At 39.3% G+C, this 27628-nt stretch overlaps 2 protein-coding genes across 13 annotated transcripts in view; one reads left to right on the top strand and one right to left on the bottom strand.

Annotated features, from left to right (window-relative positions):
• NPTN (neuroplastin) overlaps positions 1–7621 on the top strand; it is a 64303-nt gene extending 56682 nt beyond the window's left edge. For 3 of the 4 annotated variants that reach the window (XR_008698985.1, XM_055536936.1, XM_055536937.1), the window contains 3 exons: positions 5186–5207; positions 6017–6091; positions 6616–7621. Coding sequence is in view for 2 of the 4 variants with exons in the window: in XM_055536936.1 (XP_055392911.1) it covers positions 5186–5207; positions 6017–6077 (83 nt within the window). In the remaining 2 variants the exon portion in view is untranslated. Of the gene's footprint in view, positions 1–809; positions 2804–5185; positions 5208–6016; positions 6092–6615 lie in introns of all 4 variants that reach the window. The other variant, XR_008698984.1, reaches the window with a different exon arrangement.
• A 69-nt stretch (positions 7622–7690) lies between these two features.
• REC114 (REC114 meiotic recombination protein) overlaps positions 7691–27628 on the bottom strand; it is a 115653-nt gene continuing 95715 nt past the window's right edge. For 5 of the 9 annotated variants that reach the window (XM_055536941.1, XM_055536939.1, XM_055536946.1 and 2 more), the window contains 3 exons: positions 20003–20194; positions 10483–10560; positions 7691–7870 (listed from right to left, as the gene is read on the bottom strand). In XM_055536941.1, coding sequence (XP_055392916.1) covers positions 7706–7870; positions 10483–10560; positions 20003–20194 — 435 coding nt within the window. In that variant the 3' untranslated portion in view covers positions 7691–7705. Of the gene's footprint in view, positions 7871–9827; positions 10095–10482; positions 10623–20002; positions 20195–27628 lie in introns of those variants that run through there. The other 4 variants (XM_055536942.1, XM_055536943.1, XM_055536944.1 and 1 more) reach the window with 4 other exon arrangements.

Below are 27628 nucleotides of genomic sequence, written 5' to 3'. Positions count from 1 at the left end.
TCTGTTTTGGAAAGGTTGAGATGCAAAAAGTCAGTAGAAAAAGGTAAAAATGAGCTTCAAAACTTGATTTTTTGACTTTTAAGACAAGGCTGGCTGCCCCTCTGTTGGCAGAGTGACACATTGGCTTAGCCTGTCCCTGTCAGAGATTTGAGTCGTTTTTGCAGGAAGCCATTTCACTTAGCAGGTTGCTGTCCCAGCATGTGTGGAAGACCTCAATGCTAACCTGAGAATGGTTAGCATTGATTCTGACAACTGCAAGCACCTGCCCAAGGCAGCAGCTATCTTTTTTATAAGAGCTCTATGGCTGTTGAACACAAATGGGGACGAGTTTCTAATAAGAGACATCTGTGGCCAGCAAAACTCATGAACAGCTTCCTAAGGGAAAAATACTTCTTTTAAGATAATTATTATGGAGAGTGAATGAATCCTATGTAAGAGATGACTGCAGGGTAAGTGCAAAGTAAAACCTTCTTGCTCTAGTGTCTTAGAAAAATGCTGTAATGCAAGCAGCTTTTACTTTGTTGTTGTTGAATTGGTGTGAAAAATCTGGGATACTGGGATTATTGCAATGTTTGCCTTGTCTCCATTCCCCTCCTGATAGCCAGCACGGTCTAGGCTCCGTTCTCTATCATGTCCCTTGCCCTTGCTTGAGCATTTCCATCCCATAGTTTTCTCCTTTGTCTTCCTCCCTCTTTTTCTCAGACTCCTCCCTATTCCTGCCCTCCCCTTTTTTCTTTTCTTCTGGAAGTAATTTTTTTAAAAAAGTTCCTCCATGACTTTTCCTTATGCTGTGTCTTTTTCTTCTTTAGCCAGTTTCCCCTCAACTCCTGTGCAATTCACAAGAGCAAACTCACCTCATGTGCTTTCCTCCCATCTGCCCTGCCTCAGATTTACATACAGATATATGCATACACTCCTTTTGGGAATGAATGAAGAGGTACATTATACCTGATACAGATTTGGAATTTTAGAGGTGATAAATTTTTTACCTATCAAATGACCATTCATAGCTCTGTGTATTTATACCATTGTGAAAAATTTTTTTTTTTTTTTTTAAAGAGGCCTGACATGCTTTTTCTCTGCCAGTGGGTATATTGTTATCAAGATACAGCAATAATGTATTTCTAACTCAGCCTTTTTTATATGAAAAAAGTTTATATAAAGGTCATAGTATTCATATTTGGGCAGTTTGTGAGTTTTTGGTAACTCAGCACTATATTAGAAAAGCACTAAGGGAATAATACAAAAGTATAAAAACACACGAATTTCAACTTACATAGTTCAGGCTATGTTTCGCTAGAAAAGCAAATACTGCTTTAGATTTCTCACATAGAAAATACTTAGGGTTAAGGTTTAGCTGCTTTCTAGGTAAAGAAAAAGGCCCATGACTTTGTCTACTAGAAAAAGTAGAGCATTTTTGGGACATTTTGTAAGTGAAACTTATATCTAAATCCCCTAGGTCCCTATTATAGTGTCTTTGAGGATTAGTGCCCCAGTAGGTTGTCTTGTATGTAGATTATCTGCTTGTCACCTTTTACCGTCAATATTTTTAGTAACAGATGAATCATGGAGCCAAGTGAGGGCTTTGTTTTTTGTTTACTCACCTCCTGACTACATTCTTTGAAAATGTTAAATGATATTTCTCTAAAAAGACTAAATACAACTAGCATCCCTCTAGTCTTCCATCCACCTTACTGCTGGACACATGTTTGAGCACACCTTCTGGGTTGGTTTCCTGCTGACTGAACCCAGAGGGTGATTAGAGTGTGCTTTCAGCTCTCTCCCCAGTACCCTGAGGAGATGGGGAGTGAGCCTGCTCAGTTGTTGGGGCCTTCAGTTCTACTGCACATTTTACTGACCTTGAATGAAAACAGAAGCTGATTTAAGAAAAGTGCTGGCATCAAAAAGAGTTTTCTACATTCACCATTAGGGAGATAACCTTTATAAGCAAGTATAGGCACTTTTCCTTTAAGTTACTGGTACAAAAGATATTTGCAGTTTTGTGGGAACCATTTTTAGTGGCTGTGATGTATCCAAACTCTGACACTTCAGAATTAAGAGCTAATGTGCCAAAATCAGTTAGATGATCAAAACATTGGTAGCATATGAAGCTTTACAAAGGCCAGGAATGTTGGGAAAGAAATACGAATTTTAAAAATGATATGCAAAACACGTGTTGTCTCTTAACCAGGGGTCATCTGAGCCAGTAACAAGTTACCTTATGAAGAAAATATAATAAGACTGAACAAGGAAGCAAATTGGAAGTAATTGTTAATCTTCCTTGGATTTTGTGCTACTCTGCTGAGATCTGGCAAAATTTAAGTGGTTTTAGAAACCATAAAAACTCATCCTCAGTGAGATGAGGCAGTGAAAAAGCAGCTTTGACCAATCAACTCATTTTGACATTAAAGCCATCTTTTTTGAGATGGTGGTATATCAAGTAAGCTGCTGTTTACTAGGCATCGCAGAGCACCCTTCCAGATTCTGGGGCAATGTAGGGGGGAAGGGGAGTGAGGGTTCTAGTGCATTCGATTGGGTAGACAGCACTCAGCGGAATCAGTGTGTGCAGCAGCCCCACCAGGAACTTCACTCATAAGATGGATTCCAGAAGCATCTTGTTTCCATTATCCCCCAGCCCTCTTCCTCTCATCTAGTCAGTGGCTGTAATACCCAGCTGGAGAGAATAGTCATTGTTTAAGTGGCTGTCTTTTGGCCTGAGGGTTTGGGGGTATGTTGATACTTGTCGGTTACTATGACTTCTTTTTTTTCCCCCTCAATTGCATCAAACCCTTAAAACATGGTGGTAAGTGAGTGATATGCATGCTTTTGGAGTTTGTTTAATCTCCGCTTCAGTCTATACGATGCACAGTTCATAATGTTAACACTTTTCTTCAAGTTTACTTCATTCACTTTCACAACTAATTTGGATTTCAGTTTGCTGTTCAATCCTCATTTACTTTAATTTTCGTACCTTTTTTCTGTAGTTCTGTTCTTTCCCTCTCTCCCGATTTCCGTGTTAGAGGTCAAGTTGTTACTTTGTTTGACCTGTAGAGAGAGAGTGGTACTGCAGATAGTGGTTCAGGTTAGGGAAATGGGAGACTTGAGGCTCTTTGTTCCTTGTAAATGTGAAAGTGAATTTGGGGAGAGAGATGAAGGGGCTGTGAGATGTAGACACTGTTGTGAACAGCAGCTGCTCCCACTTGCAGGCATGGTGGCAGCTACACCAGAGCCACTCTTGCTAAAACCCCTTCATGCAGCCCTTTGCACGTTAATCGGCTTGTTGGGCTGGGAAATGACGTTATTAATCAGGCACCAGGGTGTACATACATCCACATTACTGAAGAAAGAAAAGCTCATGGTGTGAAGTGCTTCGGTTGGTGCTGACAGCGTCACGCTTTGAAAAGATGAGCTTGGCGATCGCGATTCCCTCTCCCCTGCTTTTTTTCCTCTTAAAATTGGGAGTAGATTGGTGATATTCTTGAATCAGCTATCTTGCTTTAGAATTTTGTGTTTTCGGGTACACAGCCAGAGCACTAAAAATACTTCTAAGTCTGCTCCTGCCAGTCCCTGCAGTGCTTCGTTCCTAGCATGTAGCTGAGCTGGCGTGGCCGGGACGCTGAGAGCGTTGGGCGGTTGCGCTGAGGGAGGATCCAGGCCAGGCTCGTGTGTCTCAGTGCCCGATGCATCTCTGTACAACTCCACCGTATAACAGCGCACAGCTGTCTTGGGTGTCTAAGTCTTAGTTCGTTCTCTGTACTGTTCAATAGTGTGCTGTTTCTAGTAGTAGAATCCTGTGGACACTGGTGTGTCACTAGCCTATTGTTTTGGCTGATAAGTCATTGGTTTGTGGTTAGTTTTGTTTCCGTTTTTGTTATTTTTTGTTTTTTTTTGTTTTTGTTTTTGTTTTTTTTTGAAATCCTTTTTGCTCCAGTCACTGTGTGTGCTGGCGGTGGCTTTGCCTCTCCGTTGCCTCGAAGGAACAGGTGGAGCAATGTCTCCCTCTGACAGACATTACTCCTGACGTGTGCTCCTGCAGATGCCTACACTGAGACTGTAATCTCCATAACTGCTTCATGTGCACCAAGCCCCCTTGTGGAATCCTGCTGAGAGTTTTTCTAGAAGCCTTCAGTTCTGAATCATTTAGTCTCCCTGACTTTTGTAAAATAAAAAGAAACTAAGAGCACTTAACTTGTTCCCCCACCTTTATGGGCCTTTAAAAAAATCTTGTGTGTCTGTGTACATATATACACACACATACACACACACACATATATACACACACATATATAACCCTTATTAAAGGGGACCAAGTTGCCCTTAGTTGAAACAGGGAAGAAAAACTTGGTAAATCAGAATCAGAAAATACCAATTTAAGAAGGCACCTAAACTCAGAAAATGTAAGTGTTTTGATTAAAAGAAAAAAAAGAGAGATAACTCATGGCTCATCTGGGTTCAGGTTCTGGTTTTGGCCAGGGCACAAGAATGAGCCTGTTTTTCTGTCTGAAGTCTTTTCTAGAGGGATGTCAGCACTACTCAGCTTTCTCTGGTCTGTCACAGAACATCTTCTGGTCTGCATACACTTGCTGCTGGCACAGCCCAGCCTGACTGACCCACTATTAGGTTGAACTGTTGTGGCTTCCTCTATCTTATTCTCCAGACTACAGACTCTTGTAAAGATTACAGAACAGCAAGAACAGTGTCCTGTGGGGAAGAGAGGATGTGTGGCTAAGCGTGTGGCACATACACATCCATCTTACATTGCAGGATTGAGTCAGAACTATGCATGCATTCACCACAAGAAAACAAACAGCAGGATTTTACAACTGAAATGTTGGTTTGTCTTCTCATCTATTTAAGAGTGAACCACTGGAACTTGGGGACAAGATGAGTATAATAATATTGCAGCCTATCTGTCCGCTACAGTTGCAGTTTTTCATGACAAGCATTCAAAGTGTTAACTAAAACCATTGAAACAACATACCTGCCATTAAAAACCTGAATCTAGAAATAACAACTCCATGAGTGTTTTGCACCTCCAGATGGAATGGCCTTGAATAAATGCTATGAATAGCCATGTTTGCCACTTGCCGTTTGCTGTTCTATTAACCCTGATGCAGAGTCTCACAGTTTTCTCCCTTCTTCTCCTGTCTCTCAATGGATTATTAAAACCTGGATACCTGTGTAGACGATGAACCAGCTGGGCCAATGTAAGTACTTTGTTGGACTTTGGTTCAGTAGTTTCTGGTTGGGTTATTTTATATTTGCAGTTTAATTAAAGGGCATAGCTAAGATTGTAGGGGAAGACAGTGAATGGAAAGCAATGTTGCAGTGTAGACTTCTTAGCTGGACATGGAGCTGACTGATAGCCCTTTGATTCCCAGGACAGGCTGTACAGTTTTGTTCTTAGTAGCAGTATAAAGTGGAATACCATGCAAAAAAAATGTTTAAAATTTTGCACACCCCATATGTTTAAATTGATACTGTGGGGGAAATGACCATTGTATCTGAGGCTTCAGGTTTTGTTCAAGCTAGACTATAGCATGGATAAACTGCCTGGCTCCATTAAATTGTGGGTATTCAAGAGAGACAAAACTACAAATTTCAAATCAATCCAAGATTTGCACTCTTTCCTAGAGCTGGGGACTAAGAAGTCAGAGGCAGAAGTGTGCCCAAATTAGTTAAGTGCCAGAGAGCACAGCACTGCCTGTATATAATTAAGAAGAGACGAGACAGTGGTGTTACGTAGAGAAAAAACTAATCACTCACTTTTGTCATAGTTTATAAATCAAAGCCCATGTTACCTGGGTATTATCTGCCTTGGGAGTCAAAAGGATCGATTAAGGTTGTAGGCACTTTACACAGAGTGTATTAATTTTGTATTAATATCGTGCAGTAAAATTTCTTACTATACCAGGGATGGCAGTAAGTGAGAGTCCCTGTATTTCCATGTGTTATACTTTGAAAAGTTGCTACTGACCTTGAGTTTAACTCTTGTAATGCAATTTTTCCTCCAAAGGAAAACCAACTCTACCAACAATCACAAAGATAAAAACTTGCGCCAGAGAAACACAAATTAAATACTACTTATAATGTAAGTATGGACTTCTAACTTTAGAAGTTTTAAGTTATATTCAAATGAATGTGCCTCTTTTGACTTTATCACAAAGTCTTCAATAGCTCATGTTACGTTGCAAGATCTTTCAGTTGATTTCAGAGCTTCCAATACTGATGGAACAAGTTGTCTGTCCAGTGAAGCAGCTGGAAAGGAACATTTTCAGCTGAGTTGTAAAACATAGATGCTTTTCAGAGTGTGGATGATGTTTCAAAGCATCACCTTACCACTTTACTTCTTTAAAAAGAGGTAAAAGTTAAATTGTCACCTTCTTAGGGGGATTATTCCTGAGGCCAGTTGGTCCCACTTTGCTTGTGGGGGCAAGGCAAAAATGGTGGCCAGGCCCAGCTGGGCCAGAGTGCCTGCTGCTTAGGCACATGGAGATCAGAATTTCACACCACATCCCTCAGCATGCTGTTTGAACCAAAGCTTTATGTGGTGCTTGGTGTCCTATTAAGTAATAGTGCATGTTCCCTTTTAATTTCTAAATACTTTCTTCACAGATCTTTAGGTTCCTGAAACTGGTGGCAACAGGACCTGCTAAATTTTCTGCTTGGACCTCTTTGGTTCTTTCCCCTTTCAAGTGAGCAGCACCATGATGACTGTCTAAAGCATGCCTTATCTAGCCTCTCCTGTAAGGGTGATCTAGCCAGGTACATTTTAAACAATGCTTCAGTGTAGAAGGTGTAAACTATTTTGGGCTTGATGTGCTGTGAATGTTGCTTTTATTTTATTTTTTTGTTAAAATATTTAAATAGAAGTGAAAAGGTGACCCCTGAGGGTCAGATCATGCATGCGCCATTTTTTACTTAATGCAGCTGTTAAATTGGCAAAGCTCTAAAATGCACTGCTGCCATCTAGTGATACATTTTTGTAAAGTTCTGCAAAACATACAGATATATACAGTATATAAATATATATATATATATTTATATTTTTTGGGGTGGGAGAAATCCAAAATAAATGCTTGTTTCATTTTTAAGCTGCTGATACTCATTCCTTATTGTATGTTGTCAGATGAGGAAACTGTTCAGTTCTGGTACATAAAGATGAGTAATATAAACTGAAATCTATAATTCTAAGGGCTTAACATGACTTTGATAAGAAGCTGGAACAATTCACTGAATGGATATAATGAATTACAGTATATATGTATGATTGCTTTTAAAATGATTATTCTTTCTTTTGTTAAATCATGTAAATTCCTAAATCCTTTTGCACTGATGTGTTAAAACCTAATTGTACATTGAGTTAAGGCAAACTTTTATAATTTACCTTTTGTTTTCAATGATCTTGAAATGTTAAAGCATGGTATTCTATGCAACTAGTTATTCTTTGAGGTTGACACTGTATTTTTTCATTGATTGAGTGTAGATTTTCACACCCAGCAGGGTTCTCACGCGGTGCGTAATTGGTAGATGCATGTACTTGTGTTTTGTGTAATTGCTGAAGTGCAATGATGTAAAAAGTGGAGTCACCTGTTTTTAAAAATAAAACTGATAAAAGGTGTTGGAATAATACTCTTTATTCTCTATAATCTTAGGAGGAAGCATTTTTTCCCATTACTCCCAATTTCTGTAGATACACAGACTGTTAACCACTCAGCCCTGTCAGCTTTTTTAGTTCCTTTTCCACTTCTTCCACAAATGCCGGGAAGTTCTGATCCATGAGGCACAGGCGTAGAAAGGGGCCTAACCCTTCCGCATTCCATGCAGATTGTTCATAAACAAGTGGCAGCTCCTCTGATGCCATGAGAGACTGTGGGGATTCCAAAAGAGTAGTTTATTAGAGATTACAGGGGAAAGCAACAGCCTGAATACTAGAACACAGAAAAACTGCCTTAAGGTAAGATTTGGGAAGTAAGACACCAAAAATTAGTGTTAATTAGCTTTGCAAGTTCCTTTACATAATGTTTCTAAATATACATACAGAGTGAGGTAAACTTGTATCCTTAAGTATTTCAAGTATACTAATAAAGTGATTTGCAAAGATACTGCTTTAATGAAGAGTACAGTGCTGATTAAGTTTGTAGATTGAGAAGTCTATCAATGAATGAACTCCACTTAGTTCATCCTTCCCACCTAATAGGTGGAAGAATGGATGTGAGCTGTTCATCATATGGAAATTGGGTTCTGAATGTAATAAATAGGTTACAAACTGACTATCCCAAGGACACAGCTTGCTGTCTTTCTCTGGTTCTGTCCATGAGGCTTGACAAGTAGAGGCCCGTGTCCAGTGCTACAATCAAGGCAGAACATTTCCATCACCCCCAGAAATTCCCTCATTGCTATCTACTCTTAGGGTCAAACCCTCAACTCTTAGCAACTATGATCTGTCCTCCATACTGTATATAGTTTTGGCTTTTCCGGAATGTCATATAAACGATGTCATATAATACTGCACGTTTTTCACATCCTTATTTGTCATCTCTCTGTCTTCTTTGGTAACCTGTAGTGTTTTAAAGTCGGTTGACTAAGCTGCCAATATTTAAACATTAGGAGAGTTCAAAAAAAAGTCTGACCGTGCTTGGCAATTTGGAAGATTAGGCAAAAGATGCACCGACCCAAGCAACGAAGACGGCTTCAGCTCTGTGTGTGGTCCACCTGTTTCTGAGCCTTGCCTTAGCCTTCTTACTCACCCCTCATGTTAATTCTGCTAGGTAGGTAGGTTTTCTACCCTTTCCATGGATTGCATGGTTTGGTGTATATGTATACAGTTGACATTTCTCAAGGAACTATCTATAATAGAAACTGACTTTTCTAAATTCAAACCAGCTTTTCAGACTATCTAAAGGTAGAAAGAAGGAAATGAAAGTCAAATGAAGCCCTGTTCTCCAGCAAGAGCCACTATTAACATGGTAGTGTATCTCCTTTCAAACTTATTTTGTGTGTATGTCTTTATTACAAAAGTCAAATCATGTGTGCTGTTTTGTAGCCTTTAAAAAACAATGTACTATGAATATCTTCCAATGTCAACAGATTAAGACAGACATCACTTTTTATTGACTATATTTTATCTCATTTATGGTTATGGTACTTTTTAACCACTCAGTATCCCATTAGTGAATAATTGTTTCCTATTTTGTTACTATTAAAATTACTGAAAAACATCTTTGTATGTATATTTGTGTAGATGAAATGGTATTTATTATAGGTATTAAGATATTAAATTTTATCTACATTGCTAAATTGCTTTCAAAGAATTTTACCAATTTATATTCAAAGAATGACTTGTTTAGAAGGTTATAGCAAACAAGTAACATATCTGAGCTTCTAGCCTGATGCTTTTTCTTTATACATGGTTCTTCTATATAATGTAAATAAACTCGGCCGAGGTTCATCTTTTATAGCAACTGATAGTTCCTGAATAAGGATATCACACCCTGCTCTGCTCATGCTTTTCTGTGGCTTAGTCACTCTGATTCAGTTAATCTATAATCCTGGTGCAGATACAAGGTTACAGACTGGGAACTATGAAGTCTGCCCTGCTTCTGGACAAGGAGGTTTCTAAATTTTTTCTGTCATAGTTGCTGACTTACTAAAAGAAATAGACATGAATTGTTATTTAGTCTTCTTACTTTTCAAGTTTTAAAATCTGTGATTGCCCATTTATTTTGCGTGAGTGGTGTGCCAGGTGGAGAAACACCCATATCTTCTTCTTACACCACTGTTAGCAAAGTTTAATAGATAAAAGTAGAAAGGAAATTTATTAAAATTGGATATTGATGAATTCCATGCAGAATTTTAGGGAAAGCCTAAACTGTTGGCTGAGAACCTGCTGTGTAAAGCACAGCAGGGAATGCAGGGAGGAGGAGACCAGCCTCAGGAACCCTGAGCCTGAATGAATAGTTCTGCAGGAGTGTTTGGTAACAGCAAAATTCAAGTGGAGAGGCCATGTCCAAAAGCAGTTCTGTGGTAAGAGCGGAGTCTTCCTGGGGCTCCATACATCCTTAACCTGAGATCCTCACACTGAAGATCTGCCCCTACAGAAACCATTGTTGATCCAACTTAAAATTCATATTGATATTTGTCTTAAAAGAGTTCCAAATTTCATTTCCAAAGTTAAACTGAAATTCTTAGCTTCATTCCTCTTTTAGGAAGGTGGTGAATAAATTCTTTATCTCATGCGTTTAAAGTCTAACATTATAGACCACTTTCTGTCTTTTATTTCCTCAGGAAGACAGTTCTTCAGTATGTGCCATCATGTCTAATCTCACAACAAGGATAGGTGGAAATGGCCTGTCTCTATCGTCTTCTATAGTAACATTTTAAGTTACTGTTGTAGAACAGTGGATTGAACAGAGGGATACAAAACTCTTCGGGATCTCTGTTTTTCCTGACATGAAAACTGAATATGGAAATAGGCCCTACCTGAGCTAACCAGGCCACTGAGGTCCTTCCTCCTGGACTGCTTGTGCCAGCCGGTACCCACTGCTGCTGCTCTGAGTTCTGCAGTGAAACAACGTGCAATTAGGAGACTGGCTGAACATAGTCATAAATTCCGTAGGCCACTGAAAAAGTGGAACACATGCATTAATGTTAAAGAAAATCAGTAAAGGTACTAAAGTCATTGTTGGTGTAGTCTGTCCTGGTTTAAGCTTGGCTGTTAACCTGATTTGCCGCAGCAGAGATACAGAGATAAAATTTGAGGCGCCTGCTCTGTGCCTGGCGTTCCTTAGGTTTCACAGGCTGGTAGTGCCTTTTCCTGCCTGACGCCGTGGCATACTTCTGTCTTAAAAGGCCCAGCCCAGGACCGTGTGCTGGTACTGCAGGGCAGTGGACATTGCCCAGCTTCTGATAATCATGATTTGTCACCTTCTATAAATTATTACTCGGGTAATATACATGTTCCTTGTAGAAAAGCAAAATGGGGGTGGGGGGAACACTATAGTTGCAAGATAACAATATCTTGTAACTTCTAAAAAAATCTCATTTTAGACATTCTGAGGTTATGAATAAGTTCTTCTGTTAGTAAATTCCTAGATATATTCATTCAACAATGTTTGTGTCTACTGTGCACTAGACATTGGGAGGAAAAAAGGAAGGGAGCCACAGAAAACAAGGTAGAGAGTGGTCTGGCCCGCAAGAACCAACAACCCAGTAAGAATCTAACAAGTAAAACAACCTGAATGCAACTGAGGAAGTGCTGGCATGGAGAGGAGTATAAGACTTCAGGCTTGCAGTGGAGGGCAGTACAGGAAGGGTGTGTGTGTTAATAAGCATGAGGGGTAGGAATGCTCCAGAGCCCGAGCTACTTCTTATGGGAGGGGCTGTTCTTGAGCAGAACTCAGGATGTTTTCTAGGCAAACAGAATGAACAAGGTGTAGGAGAAAGCCTAGAGGCATAAGAGGCTGCTTCTACCAAAAAACAAAAACTTCTCCAAGAGCCCCACCACTCTTCGTTCCTAGCCACATGTCTGCAGGCTTAGCTGTGTTCTGGATGGCAGCGGCACTTACAGTACTAATCGTCTCCAGACAGTTGTGAGCTGGTGGTGTCACACGGAGAATCCAAGGCCCTCCCTGGAGGGTGTGTATCAGCAGTGTGTTCTGACTGCTCAAGTAAATGTCCTGCTAATTTCAGTGGGTGTTAGCAGAAATGTGTATCTGGAGGCATCAAAAATGGGGTGGTGGGACAGAGAGGAAAAAGAACAAAGGAAAGAAAACTAGTCAGGAATACTAAATAAAAATGAGCTAAAAGGTAAGGGGCTTTACTGAGTCTGGAATCCTTAGGCAAACCCCATATTCCCTCATCCAGAAAAGTCCAATTCCACTGCCTGATATTTCTTCCAGCTCTAAGGTTTTCCTAGGAGACATCAGTTCAGCTCACACCATGTTTTTCAAACAACTAGGAAAGACTAACCAAAATTCATATGCCACATATACTGATCTACAGCCAAGTGTGATGGAAGCAGTGGAAGTCAGTGAGATGGCTCTAAGGACTGGACAGTCCTCCACCTAAGTGTACACAGATGGCAGGTTCTAGGCACACAGGAACGAGCCCTTGGCTGCCACCTCCTGGACTTCTAGTGCTAACAGAGGAGGAGCTAGGAACTGTCGTAGGCTGGATTGCCTCAGAAGCCCTCAGGTTGAAGAAACACCTGGTTAGGCCACAGTTAGCAAAATTACAAGGCAGAGAGAAGCCAGGAAGTGACTCAAGAACTTGAAATAAAAAGATATGGAATTACCCCTAATTTGCAAAAAAAAAAAAAAGAACAACTATTTTAGACAAAAGTAATACAAGTACTGGGAAAAAGACACCTCAATGAGGAGAGCTGCAAGATGACTAAAGCTTGGCCAGAGCTTGCACCTCTGGAGCTGGATTCTGAAAAAGGGAGCATGATACCAAATTTGAACAGCAGCAGCTGAGGGCAAGCCTTAGGAGTTTTTGTCTCCTGCTCTGCAGCCTCAGACACTCCATCTCACTATGGCCTTGCTGATTGGTGAGTGCTGACCCTTGATAATGAAAGACTGACTGGTATGCTTATTTGTTCACCTGCAAAGCAAAGGAGATCTGAAAAGGTAACAGGACTGGCAGTAATAATGAATCATCTGAAGTATTTGCCAGGGTGCTTTATAGACACAATTTCAGTCTCACCACGTGGTAAGTGACTTGCATGAGAACACATAGCTACTAACAGGGCAAGGATTCAAACCTAAATCCATTTGGATTCCAAAGCCTATGGTCTGTTGCACAACACTCTACATCTCATCTACCCAGAACACCAAACTGCAGATCCAAGGAGCCCTTGAATACAGAATCAAGAAAAGACATGAACATTTTCTAGCCACTTTGGGGATATTTCTACCTAGGTGTTTGGGATGAGCTTAAATAGAGAGCCAGGGCCTTCATCTGCCACTGTAGTTAACGACCCACGGCCTACTTTAAGGTACTGTCTCAGTTTTTCTTTTCATATTTAGATAATAGTATTTAGGTTCTACCCTGATGTGTGTGTATCTTTACTATATGTATGTCATGTATATCAGTACCTTTATAGGGCATTCCAGACCTAGTTCCCAAATTCTGGGACCCTGTTTGGTTCCTGTTGCACCCCATGCATGCACTGGGTACTATAATCTCAGTCTAATAGCTGGTCAGTGACACCTACAAAGAAAGGCGATCTATTTAAGGGGTAAAGGATCGTAAGCAACAAAGTATCTTATAATAAGCCATATCATTCCATTTTTAGAGAGGGGATTCTTAATAGAAGCTGATGAGGCAAAATGTTTTCAATTAGATCCAGTGTTTGTAAGAAAACCAGCTTTAGTGTTAAGACATGTTCACAAAAAGTCATGCAGGAACAAATAAATGGGAAGAATTCTGAAACATTAAAATATGATATGGCAAACTAAATATAATCAAAGGGAAACCATACAGTACTTGTTCAAAGAAAAACATTTTATGATAAATAATATAAAATCTGTTTGCCCCACATACGCTATGAAAAGAAATAAAACAGTAATGGTGATAAAACAGTAAAAATGAATTGTCTTGGCCCAGTTAAAGGGGAACTTACAGGATGAAGTAATGGAAAGCCAGGTTTGGAAAGTCATTGCTCAAAATAGAAAATAAAAAACCCAGCCTGAAACTGGAATTTCATCCTAAGAGCAGAGGTAGCTTATGCTAGCAGCATGTGGGACTCTGCCAATGAAATGCTTGAAGATGTACCTGCAGGAGAAATTCTGTAACTTATTCTCAAAAGTTTTATCACAAGACTCCTTTACATTCCTACAAACTACTGAGGTCCTCAGACAGCTTTTGAGTTACATCTATCTGATATTTATATGTTAGGAATTAAAACAAGTTTTAAATATTCATTTAAAATTATAAATCCATTATATGTTAGTATTAAAAACATTTTAATGAAAATAACTTTCCTAACAAAAATACAATTTTTGCAGTTCTCTTTTAATATCTAGCTGGACTCATATTTACTTCTCAATCTGACAACATGTTGCTTTGGTTGAAGTACATAAAATCTGGCTTCATACAGATATATAGATGGAAAACTATTTTTTAAAAATGTTTTTCAGCTAATTGTGGATACTCTTTGGTCTGACATCAAAATTCAACAAGTGATAGTTTCTTAAAGGCTAATTTCAACACAGAATCTTAAATCATAGCAATGAGCTTTTTATACTCTTGTTATAAAACAACAAAGTAAAAAAGATTCTTTGGTCTGCAGAATCTCTGGACTGGTTTCCATAGCAGTTGTGCCGGTTTACATTCCCACCAAGAGCACACCAAGGGTTCCCTTTTCTCCATGCCTTGTCTTTTTGACAACAGCCACTTGGATAGGTGTGAGGCTATCTCATTGCGGTTTTGATTTGCATTTCCCTGATGATAAGTGACGCTAAGCATCTTTTCATGTGTCTGTTAGCTAGCTGTTATGTCTTTGGAAAAAAGTCTATTCAAGGCCCTCCGTCCATTTTATAATTTTTTTTTAATGTTGATTTGTATGAGTTCTTTTGAATATTTTGAATAGTAACCCTTTATCAGATATACCATTTGCAAATATCTTCTCCCATTCAGTAAGCAGCCTTTTTTATTTTGTTAATAGCTTCCCTTCCTGTGCAACAGTGATCACAAAAAACAGTGCTTTTTTTTTTTTTTTTTTAGTTTTGCTTTTATTTCCCTTGCTTGAGGAGATCCATAAAAATATTGCCAACATGTCAAAAAGTGTACTGCCTAGGTTTTCTTCTAGGAGTTTTATGGTTTCAGGTCTTACAGTCTTTAATCCCTTTTGATTTTATTTTTGTATGATTTTATATGGTATGAGAAAGTCTAGTTTTTCCCAACACCATTTATTGAAGAGAAATTAAAAAAAAAAAAACAACAGGACTAGCATATAATACAGTAATCCCACTTCTGGGTATTTTTCCAAAGAAAATGAAAACATTCAAAAAGATATATGCACTGTGTTCACTGCAGCAATATTCACAGTAGCCAGGATGTGGGAGCAGATTAACCCTAAGTGTCTATTGATAGATAACTGGATAAAGAGGATGTGGTATTATTCAGCCATAAAAAAGATCTTGTCACTTGTGACAAAATGGATGGACTTAGAATGTATTACGCTAAGTGAAGTAAATCAGAGAAAGACAAGTACTGTATGATTTCACTTTTATGTGGAAATTAAAAGGCATGGATAAACAACTAGACTCATAGATACAGAGAATAAACAGATGGTCACTAGAGGAGGGGAATGGGACAGTAAAATAGAGAAACAGGTGAGGGAAGTTGACAGGTACAAAAACAAACCGAATCCAGTGATCTAGCGCACACTTTGGATCTTTCATCCGTGCATGGTTTTGCAGCACCATGTATTTGCCACTTGAAAAATACCGGTTCACTGGATTGTACAGGTCTTCCACATGTTGAAAGATTTTGTGATGTAGTTATTTTAAAAATCAGGTTTGTTACCAGTACCATCAAGAAAGTCTTCTGGGTTAGGAAGCTGTGAAGCTCAAGTGGCAGGTACAAATTTTTCAAGATTCTAATTTTCACTTGGAAAGGTTATTTCATCATTGTCAATAAATACTATCAGTTGTTTTCCTGAAGTACTTTTCTTGTAGTTACTTGAAGTAACTACATTCACTTGAGAAAATGTCCACCAGCCACCCAAATCTAACCATAGTTCGTCTGTTGTTAAGTAATAATGGAGTTCCATAAAGAAGCTGGTTCGGCACCCAGTGCTGTATACAGGTGCTTTGCTAGGAGAGCGCCATCGTGCTGCGGGACGCAGATGGTTTTGTTGGCTGCTGCTTACTGCAGTGACAGTGAGGAAAGAACATGACTCTGGTACGGCCAGATGCCGCTGCCTTGATCTCTGCTAAGGTGACAGCGGCTTTGCTCACAATGTTTCTGTTCCATTAAATAACAAGTATCAATACAGGAAAAGGACAAATAATATGTGAATGTTATTGCAAAAATAACGTGGCCTTTGTGGATTCCTGAAAAGGTCTCAGGGAAGGGTCCATGGATCATACTCTGAGAACCACTGTACTATAGTAACACCCGTGATACACCTGAGACTCCCAGCTAATAGCCTTATACGTAACTACAGTGAGAATCAACCTTGAATTTAAAAAATAACTCAGTGTCTTCTTTGGAATAATGTCTATTCAAGTCCTCTGCCCATTTTTTAATCAGATTGTTTTATTTGATACTGAGTTGTACGAGTTCTTGTTATTTTGGATATTAACTCTTTATTGGATGTATCATTTGCAATACCTTCTCCCACTCAATAGGTTGTCTTTGTGTTCTGTTGATGATTTTCTTTACTATGCAAAGCTTTTTAGTTGGATTTAGTCCCATTTGTTTATTTTTTGCTTTTGTTGCCCTTTCCTGAGGCAAATGAAAAGATGCTCAGCATCACTCATCATCAAGGAACTGCAAATCAAACCACAAAATAGTACCTCACAACTGTCAGAATGGCTGTCATCAGAAAGACAAGAAGTAAGTGTCGGTGAGGATGTGGAGAAAGGGGACCTTTATGCACTGCTGGTGGGAATGTAAATTGGTACCTACTATGGAAAACAGTATGGTGGTTTCTCTAAAAATTAAAAACAATTATCATATGATCTAGTAGTTCCACTTCTGGGTATTTATCCAAAGAAAATAAAAACTAATTGAAAAAGATATTTCCCCCTTATGTTTACTGCAGTATTGTTTACAGTGGCCAAGATATAGAAACAACTAAGTGTCTGTCAATAAATGACTGGATAAAGATGAGGTATGTGTGTGTATATGTATACACACACACACACACTGGAATATATACAAAAATGAGGTGTATGTATATATATATATATATCAGATCAGATCAGTCGCTCAATCGTGTCCGACTCTTTGCGACCCCATGAATTGCAGCATGCCAGGCCTCCCTGTTCATCACCAACTCCCAGAGTTCACCCAGACTCACGTCCACCGAGTCAGCGATGCCATCCAGCCATCTCATCCTCTGTCGTCCCCTTCTCCTCCTGCCCCCAATCCCTCCCAGCATCAGAGTCTTTTCCAATGAGTCAACTGTTCGCATGAGGTGACCAAAGTACTGGAGTTTCAGCTTTAGCATCATTCCTTCCAAAGAAATCCCAGGGCTGATCTCCTTCAGAATGGACTGGTTGGATCTCCTTGCAGTCCAAGGGACCCTCAAGAGTCTTCTCCAACACCACAGTTCAAAAACATCAATTCTTCGGCGCTCAGCCTTCTTCACAGTCCAACTCTCACATCCATACATGACCACTGGAAAAACCATAGCCTTGACTAGACGAACCTTTGTTGGCAAAGTAATGTCTCTGCTTTTGAATATGCTATCTAGGTTGGTCATAACTTTCCTTCAAGGAGTAAGCGTCTTTTAATTTAATGGCTGCAGTCACCATCTGCAGTGATTTTGGAGCCCAGAAAAATAAAGTCTGACACTGTTTCCACTGTTTCCCCATCTATTTCCCATGAAGTGGTGGGACCGGGTGCCATGATCTTCATTTTCTGAATGTTGAGCTTTAAGCCAACTTTTTCACTCTCCTCTTTCACTTTCATCAAGAGGCTTTTGAGTTCCTCTTCACTTTCTGCCATAAGGGTGGTGTCATCTGCATATCTGAGGTTATTGATATTTCTCCTGGCAATCTTGATTCCAGTTTGTGTTTCTTCCAGTCCAGCGTTTCTCATGATGTACTCTGCATATAAGTTAAATAAACAGGGTGACAATATACAGCCTTGACGAACTCCTTTTCCTGTTTGGAACCAGTCTGTGGTTCCATGTCCAGTTCTAACTGTTGCTTCCTGACCTGCATACAAATTTCTCAAGAGGCAGGTCAGGTGGTCTGGTATTCCCATCTCTTTCAGAATTTTCCACAGTTTATTGTGATCCACACAGTCAAAGGCTTTGGCATAGTCAAGAAAGCAGAAACAGATGTTTTTCTGGAACTCTCTGGCTTTTTCCATGATCCAGCAGATATTGGCAATTTGATCTCTGGTTTCTCTGCCTTTTCTAAAACCAGCTTGAACATCAGGAAGTTCACGGTTCACGTATTGCTGAAGCCTGGCTTGGAGAATTTTGAGCATTACTTTACTAGCGTGTGAGATGAGTGCAATTGTGCGGTAGTTTGAGCATTCTTTGGCATTGCCTTTCTTTGGGATTGGAATGAAAACTGACCTTTTCCAGTCCTGTGGCCACTGCTGAGTTTTCCAAATTTGCTGGCATGTTGAGTGCAGCACTTTCACAGCATCCTCTTTCAGGGTTTGGAATAGTTCAACTGGAATTCTATCACCTCCACTAGCTTTGTTCGTAGTGATGCTTTCTAAGGCCCACTTGACTTCACATTCCAGGATGTCTGGCTCTAGGTCAGTGATCACACCATCGTGATTATCTGGGTCGTGAAGATCTTTTTTGCACAGTTTTTCTGTGTATTCTTGCCATCTCTTCTTAATATCTTCTGCTTCTGTTAGGTCCATACCATTTCTGTCCTTTATCGAGCCCATCTTTGCATGAAATGTTCCTTTGGTATCTCTGATTTTCTTGAAGAGATCCCTAGTCTTTCCCATTCTGTTGTTTTCCTCTATTTCTTTGCATTGATCGCTGAGGAAGGCTTTCTTATCTCTCCTTGCTATTCTTTGGAACTTTTTGCTTATATCTTTCCTTTTCTCCTTTGCTTTTTGCTTCTCTTCTTTTCACAGCTATTTGTAAGGCCTCCCCAGACAGCCATTTTGCTTTTTTGCATTTCTTTTCTATGGGAATGGTCTTGATCCCTGTCTCCTGTACAATGTCACGAACCTCATTCCATAGTTCATCAGGCACTCTATCTATCAGATCTAGGCCCTTAAATCTATTTCTCACTTCCACTGTATAATCATAAGGGATTTGATTTAGGTCATACCTGAATGGTCTAGTGGTTTTCCCTACTTTCTTCAATTTAAGTCTGAATTTGGCAATAAGGAGTTCATGGTCTGAGCCACAGTCAGCTCCTGGTCTTGTTTTTGCTGACTGTATAGAGCTTCTCCATCTTTGGCTGCAAAGAATATAATCAATCTGATTTCAGTGTTGACCATCTGGTGATGTCCATGTATAGAGTCTTCTCTTGTGTATATAGAGTGGGCCAAAAATTTCCTTTGGGTTTTTCCCTATGATGTTACAGAAAAACCTGCATGAACTTTTTGGCTCACCCAATATATACACAATAAAATGTGTAGTATCTAAAAACAAATATAAAATGACTCATAAACAGAACAAACATGGCTGCAGACCTGGGGGGATAGGAAAACCGGGTGAATGAGATTATGGAGCACAAACTAACAGTTACAAATGAATGGGATTCCCCAGTGGTCCAGTGGTTAAGAATCCCCCTCTGCCAATTCAAGGGACATGGGTTCGGTCCCTGGACTGGGATCCCACATGCGGTGGAGCAACTAAGCCCATGTGCCACAACTACTGAAGCTCACGCGCCTAGAGGCTGTGCTCTGCAACAAGAGAAGCTACTGCAGTGAGAGGCCCACACGCTGCAACTAGAGCAGCCCCCACTCCCTGCAACCAGAGAAAACAAAAGCCCACACAGCAATGAAGACCCAGTGCAGCCAAAAATAAATAGGTCTTAAAAAAAAAAAAAGTCATAGGGATATAATGTACAGCACAGGGAATACAGTCAATAGTACTGTAATGCTTTTGTGTGGTGACAGATGGTAACTAGATGTGATCATTTTGTAACGTGTAAAAATACCAAATCACTATTGTATACCTGAAACTAACACCATAATTATATGTATGTCAATACAAGTCAGTCAGTCAACATTAGATATCTTTAAGCTACAAATGTGGTGGACTCGGCAAATTCCACTGTGATTTTGGCCCCCCCAGAGCATTACCTTCTCAGGTTTCTCATCCACCTACTCGCCTACTTACGCCATGCTGTGGTGGGATGCTCTGCACACAGCCCTTCCCTTGGCCAGGACTTGGCCTGAACTCCTGGCTGATTCCGTCGGGCACCTGGACGGTGATGTACTGGGCTAGGTTCTGCACGCAGCTGTAGCAGTGTTCCAGTGCCTGCTCTCGGGAGCCTCCACTAAACTGTACCCGGAACATACGACTCTTGTTCTGTGTGACAAATCAAAAGTTATCCTCAGCAACCCTCGTCATATCACTTTACTTTTATTTACTGTGGGGCCTTCCCTTTGTTTGCAGGGGAAGGCGTGTCAATAAGGGAGCAGTTACCCTAGATTGTTGATGTGGGCAGAGAAAAGCCAATAATTAGTTTTCTTTTCCCTTTTGGGAGCTGTGCCTCATAATATATTCATTTCCTTCAAGGGACTGACATCAGCAAAAAATGGAAAAGCCCATCATAAAGACTAGGAAGGTCACTATACTGACTGCAGTAAAAGATCCACGTTTCATCTTACTTTGGAACAAAGATTGCATACCGTCTAATTGCTTAGGTGGAGAATCAGTGAAGCTAACAGTCCTGGCTGAACAAAATTTTCCAAACCTGAGTATATAGAAGAGCTAGCCAGATAGATAGCACATTAAACAAGCCAGTGAATCTGAAAAACAAAATGGGATCTGGGGACAGGCAAATGCTGTCAGCCAATGTATCTCATTAATTTGCAGCGCCCTTTTATCCTTAAAGAGGCCAGACTTACCTACAAATCACACAGACAAATCAATCACATGCTGCCTTTAATTAGCTGTATGATTTATATCCCCTGGCAAACCAGCAAATGTGGGAGAGATGCAATTAAAATTTTTAAGTGTGGCAACTACATCAAATTTATTTTACTGTAAGTTAAAAAATAGAACTAAATTGTAACAACAGTAAACCACTTATTTTAACAGAAGTAGTTTCTTTTTTCTAGTCTGATATCTTGTCTAGTTTTAGAAGACTCAGCTTACCCAAAAGCCGCCCCAAATAGGTGATGTGTATTGTGTTCCTTTATTCAATTTCTTCTGCAAAGAAATTTGGATGCTAACATAGTAATAGCATTTTGTATTTTTTAAATACACAAATCACATTGCTAACTGGAAAATGTTTCTAACTATAGTTAACAAAATCCTGAAAGTTTCTATAAGCAGAAATCCTTGATTTTCTTGTTCACAATTTACATGATTTAAATTTCTAGATAAAACCATCAAACAAAGCCATATCTTTAGGATATAGAAAACCTGGCATGGCTAGGTAGTGGTAAGGCGTCATGTCCATAGACACTGCTGCCCCTTTTCTGCCTCTCTTGGGTTCTCTTCATTTTTAAATTCATTAACGTTCTTCCCCTGAGTATAAAGGTAATCCATTATCATTGCCCCCTCCAACAATGAAAAAATATGAATATTTTTGAGTATTGCCTATTCATTTCCTTAGTCATTTTTCTCTTAGATGAATAATCCCCAAATTATCAAGAGTCTTTGAAGGCTAACTTTCCTGAAGGAAAGGGAAAGAACTGATGAGAGAACTCCACATTCAGTTTTTGATAATTCTATGAATCTTATGTGAAACTGAGCTTTCTTGTTTACAATTAATTAGCTATTTCCACCTCTTGCTAGTTTAGACTGTACATTGGGACATCTGTATGTAGCACCTTTGTATCAGCTATTTCCATGATGATTCTGTAATTAACCTTTTGAGAGTAATCACATAAAAAATTGCACCTCATCACTAGATGAAAACTATATACAGGAACAGATAATTATTAAGTATATAAGCAGGGCAAAAATCTCAGACCCCTTGTCTAGAGGTATCTACCTATCTCTGTGAGTGTACACAACAATGAGTTTGGACAGTTAGTGTTTCTTTGGAATGTAGTTCCAGGAAATGACAGGGAAAGTTGTATGTCTGACAGCCTAACTGATGATTTGCTCCATGTTCCTTCTATAAAATTCTCAGACAGAATTTGAGCTTATCATCTGAAACCAGAAATACCACTTCAATACATGTGGACCCAAGATAAAGCCAAGGTACATCAGGAGAAATCTGAAAATGAGCTACATCTTCATCCCACATCCTCAGTATCAAAATACCACAACAGAAAACCTGCCACTTGGTTAACCAAAGGACTTCTAGGTTGAAAATCTTGAGGCGATTTCTTTTTATGCCAGAATTAAAAGTCAGAAAGCGCTCCTTGTTGTGAAACCAAAGTCTTTCATGCATATATAATAGCCACAAACTGTCCCAAATAGACTGTCTCTGGTGTCTATCATCTAAGGAAACTACTGGCCATGCCACATGGCTTGTGAGATCTTTAGTTTCCCAGCCAGGGGTTAAACCTGGGCCCTCAGCAGTGAAAGCACAGAGTCCTAACCACTGGGAAGCCAGGGACTCCCCCAAATTACTATATTTTAAGTGCCTTCAGGAAAATTACAGAGTTACCAAGGGAACATTTCCTGCAAAGATGGGCACAATAAAGGACAGAAATGGTATGGACCTAATAGAAGCAGAAGATATTGAGAGGTGGCAAGAACACACAGAACTGTACCAAAAAAAGGCCTTAATGACCCAGATAACCGTGATGGTGTGGTCATTCACCTAGAGCCAGACTTCCTGGAATGTGAGGTCAAGTGGGGCTTAGGAAGCATTATTATGAATAAAGCTAATGGAAGTGACAGAATTCCAGCTGAGCTGTTTCCAATACTAAAAGATGATGCTGTCAAACTGCTGCATTCAATATGCTAGCAAATTTGGAAAAGTGAGCAATGGCCACAGGACTGGAAAAGGTCAGTTTTCATTCCAATCATAAGAAGGGCTGTGCCAAAGAATGTTCAAACTACTGCACAAGTTGTGCTCATTTCCCATGCTAGCAAGGTAATGCTCAAAATCCTTCAAGTCTGGCTTCAGCAGTATGTGAACCAAGAACTCCCAGATGTACAAGCTGGATGTAGAAAAGGCAGAAGAACCAGAGATCAAGTTGCCAACATCCACTGCGTCATAGAAAAAGCAAGCTAATTCCAGAAAAACATCTGCTTCATTGACTACACTAAAGCTGTTGACTGTGGAATCAAAACAAACTGTGGAAAATTCTGAAAGAGTTGGGAATACCAGACCACGTTACCTGCCTCCTGAGAAACCTGTACACAGGTCAAGATGCAACAGTTAGAACCAGACATGGAACAGCTGGTTCAAAATAGGGAAAGGAGTACGCCAAGGCTGTGTATTATCACCCTGCTTATTTAACTTATATGCAGAGTACATCATGTGAAATGCTGGGCTGAATGAATCACAAGATGGAATCAAGATTGCCAGGAGAAATATCAATAATCTCAGATATGCAGATGACACCACCTTAATGGCAGAAAGCAAAGAGGAACTAAAGAGCCACTTGAAGGTGAGAGAGGAGAGCAAAAAAGCTGGCTTGCAACTCAACATTCAAAAAAACGAGGATCATGGCACCCAGTCCCATCACCTCACAGCAAACAGGTGCAGAAAAAATGGAAACAGTGATAGACTTAATTTTCTTGGGTTCCAAAATCACTGCAGATGGTGACTGCAGCCATGAAGTTAAAAGATGCTTGTTCCTTGGAGGAAAAGCTATGACAGAACTAGACAGTGTATTAAAAAGTAGAGGCATCAGACATCACTTTGCCGACACAGGCCCACATAGTTGAAGCTATGGTTTTTCCAGTAGTCATGTACAGATGTGAGAGTTGGGCCATAAAGAATGCTGAGCACCAAAAAATTGATGCTTTCGAACTGTGGTGCTGGGGGAGACTCTTATGAGTCCCTTGGATAACAAGCAGATCAAACCATCAATCCTAGAGGAAATCAACCCTGAATATTCATTTGAAGGGCTGATGTTGAAGCTGAATCTCAATACTTTGGCCACCTGATGAAAAGAGCCAACTCACTGGAAAAGACCCTAATGCTAGGAAAGATTGAGGGCATGAGGAAAAGGGTGCGAAAGAGGATGAGATAGATAGTTGGATGGCATCTACTCAATGGACATGAGTTTGGGCAAACTCCAGGAGATAGTAAAGGACAGGGAAGCCTGACGTCCATGGGGTTGCAAAGAGTTGGACACAACTTAGTGACTGAAGAACAACAACAAAAGTGGTGACATATGTTAAAAGCGTTCCCACTCTCCTTCAAAATACTTAATTTCAAGTTCTTACAACTAATAGAAAATTTCTTGAAGAAACAAACGTTAAGGATAAGTGTTTGTCTCTATACACTTATCTTCATGTACACACAAGAAAATGAGGCTTCACCTTCTGGGAAGCATTGGGCCCATTAAACACTGACTCACAAGTGTGAATGGCATCTCCATGCAGAGATCTTAAGCTGCAGGCTCTGCAGCTAATGTTACAGGGTATCAGCAACACGAAGACATGGGCCCAGTCAGCACCACGTAGGAAGACAGCCGAGAAGATGTGAGAATCCTCACAAACATGGCCATGTCTTCCTACTGGTTTTAGATTCACCCAGATCTGTAAGAAGTTTCCCATCATCACTAGGACCCCAACTGGAGCAGTTTACCCCACCACTAGCAGTGAATTCCTCTAAGTAGAAATTGGAGGTGGGGGAGTATGGAAAAAGGACTTCAACGTTTTCTTTGATCCTTTGCTTTGAAACCAAGGGGTGATACTCAAGGCTGAGGCCAGAGAAAACTATGAAAATATTCTTCGGTGAATTATTGGAGGTGAGTCACAACAGTGGTTTACAATTATTCCTTTGAATCAGCCTTTTCACATAAGGAATTACATGTCGACTGTTAGCCAATCAGCCAAGATCATTTTGATTACAATTACTGAAAAAAAAGAAGCCCATGTTACAAGTAGGCAGATCTTTTACAATCTACTTATTTCAGCCAAAGAGAAAAGAAACATCATCTTTATTGCCCCTTGAATTTAAGTTATGTTAAATTTCTGTTAAAGGAACAAACATTTTATTTCTAAATATTTCTATTTATCAATTTACAGGAAAATGTTTGTTTTGCAATACTTGTTTAACTACAAGTTATCCAAGTCAAGAAACAAAAAAGCTGTGTACCCTTTGCCAAATAAGGCAAAAATAACAGTGTGTTGGCTCAGTATTAATATATCGGAGGATTAAAAAAAGTGAAACAAATAATGATTTTGATAGGAGTTAAAATTTAATATGTAATCCTGATAAAAGTTTTAGCAAATAAACTATAGTTGAAGGAGTATCTCCCTAACATGGTAAAGAATATCCAGTCAACAGCCAGAAATGTTCTTAATGTCTACACACTTGTTCCCATTCAAGTCAGCAAGATGTCAAGGATGACTGTGTAACTGTCAAATTACAGTGGTCTGGAAGGTCTAGATAATCCAGTAAGGTGAGAAAAGTAGTAAGTATAAACTATGGGAAGAAAATTATCATTGTTTGCAGATTATAAAATTACTTTCCTAGAAATTAAATTACCAGAGCTAATAGCAGTTTAGTAAGGAGGCTAAATTTAAAATAATTCAGAAAAAATCTAGTACTAGGCAGCTTGAAATATCTTTGGATAAAGAATACCATTCCAATAACAACAGGCAAAAGGATCCTAAACTTGAATATTTAAAAATCTACATATAAGGTATATGGTATATACATCAATAATCACTTTTCAAATTATATAACTACACAAAATACATGCATTTAACATGTAATCTCTATACATAGAGAGTAAAGACTTTGAAGAGAAAAATTAGGCAAAAGCAGTAGACAGTGATTCACAGAAGAAATACAGATGGTTGGCTAACAAACACACAAAAAAATATTCATTCTCACTAGTTACCAAAGAAATGCAAATTAAAGGAAGATGCTCATTTTTGCTTATCAAATTAGAAATTAGTTTTTAAATTTAAATTATATCACCCTGTTGGAGAGGATTTGGACAAACAGGCATTTTTACAGATGTCAGTGCTGTAGAAACAGGAACAACCTATTTGGAGGGCACATTTACGAAATACACATTCATACTTCTAGTACTTTTATCTCAAAAAGTCTGTAAATAAATCCTAATGAAAATCAAAAAATTTTTACAATAGTGAAAAATCAGGAATTTGTTAACCGATTCATGGTGCACCCAAACAATAAAAATACTAGGTAGTCACGGAAAATCATGTTTCAAAGACTAAGAAATGCCTTGGTATAATGTTCCAGATACAATGTTAAGTGAGGAAAGCAGGATACAAAGCCCTCTGTATACCACAATCCCCAAACTATAAATTATCTATATGGCAGACACTGTTCACTGCCATGAGGCAATCCATACCAGAGGCTGGAAAAGCCAAACATTCATTGGCTAATCTTGGCAGATCGGATGACCGCATTACATTGTTCTGGTCCCTGAGACAGAAGCAGACATCTTTCAGGGACCATGGGAGGTAGACAGCCTTACAGGGAAGTTTATGCTTTCCTTATAAAAGGAAAAGATGAAGCTGGTTTCCCATGAATGGAAATATGACAGCTGCCGTAGCCATTTTGAAAATGTGAAGGCGAGGCCAAGGGGGCTGCAAAGGCTTTGACTCTGGCACAGCGGAGCTGCTGAGCCAACTGCCAGCAACTGCCTGCTTCTGGCTTTTCTATTTAGTGAAAAAAATAACCCTTTATTTTGTGGGGTGGGGCCATTACACCTGGATTTTTGGTCACATGCATCTGAACATTATTCTGACTGATACAATATATATGCCTAGTAAAAACTTTAAAATGTTAATAATGATTATTTTTGAGCAGTCAAATTATTTTCCCCTTTACAGTTATTTTTTAAAAAATTAATAACAAAAAAATTAAATATCAGACACGTGGCATAATATAACTTTTTAGAAGACACATACATTCATTCAACATGACACCATCGATAGGAGTCAGGAGACCAATGGGTGGTCCAGTTTTCTGATAGCTAGTTGGCTACTGGCTTATGTTGCATTCAGTCCCCTCACGTAAAATGAAAACGGGCTCCTGCATGTTTTGAGTACGTGCTTCAGACCCCTTTGGCCATCAGATGAAGCCAGAGGACCCCTTCTCAGAAAAATGTTTTTAATCACATAAAATATATGAGTTCAAAGGAAACCAATTATACTGAAGTATACTTAGATAATTTATCACACTATTAACACTAATTTATACTCTAATAAGATATATGCTTCCTTATTAATATACTCAATAAAAAGGTCCAGCAGCAGGACTAACAACCACCATAACATTGGGGTGTGATGGGCATAAATGACATTGAAGATTTCTGAAACAGCTAAAAAGTGATATGAAGACATTTGATTTCTACTGGTGCAAATGTGGTCTGATGCCAACAGGCATCGTTGAACGAAATTATAAATTTCAGTTAAAGGTCAGTGAAAATCCATGCAGTTCATGGACCCTCTGAATTCTCTGGGGATCCTCTGAAGTGGCTGGTGCTCTTGAAGACCTCTTTCAACTCTCAGTCTATGAGCCCAATAAAAATTAGGATCTTTTACCTGAACTTCAGTTATTATCTAGTCAGTGAATGTTAACAGATTGGTTTTTACAGTTATTTCTGAAAGAAAATAATACAGGTGATTAGTTTTCATGTTGCTTTCATAAGGATCATTCTTTATGTTTAATACAGC

This window comes from Bubalus kerabau, chromosome 10, assembly GCF_029407905.1.
Source record: "Bubalus kerabau isolate K-KA32 ecotype Philippines breed swamp buffalo chromosome 10, PCC_UOA_SB_1v2, whole genome shotgun sequence".
In the NCBI taxonomy this organism is placed as follows: domain Eukaryota; kingdom Metazoa; phylum Chordata; class Mammalia; order Artiodactyla; family Bovidae; genus Bubalus; species Bubalus kerabau.
This window is presented reverse-complemented; position numbering and strand designations above follow the sequence as displayed.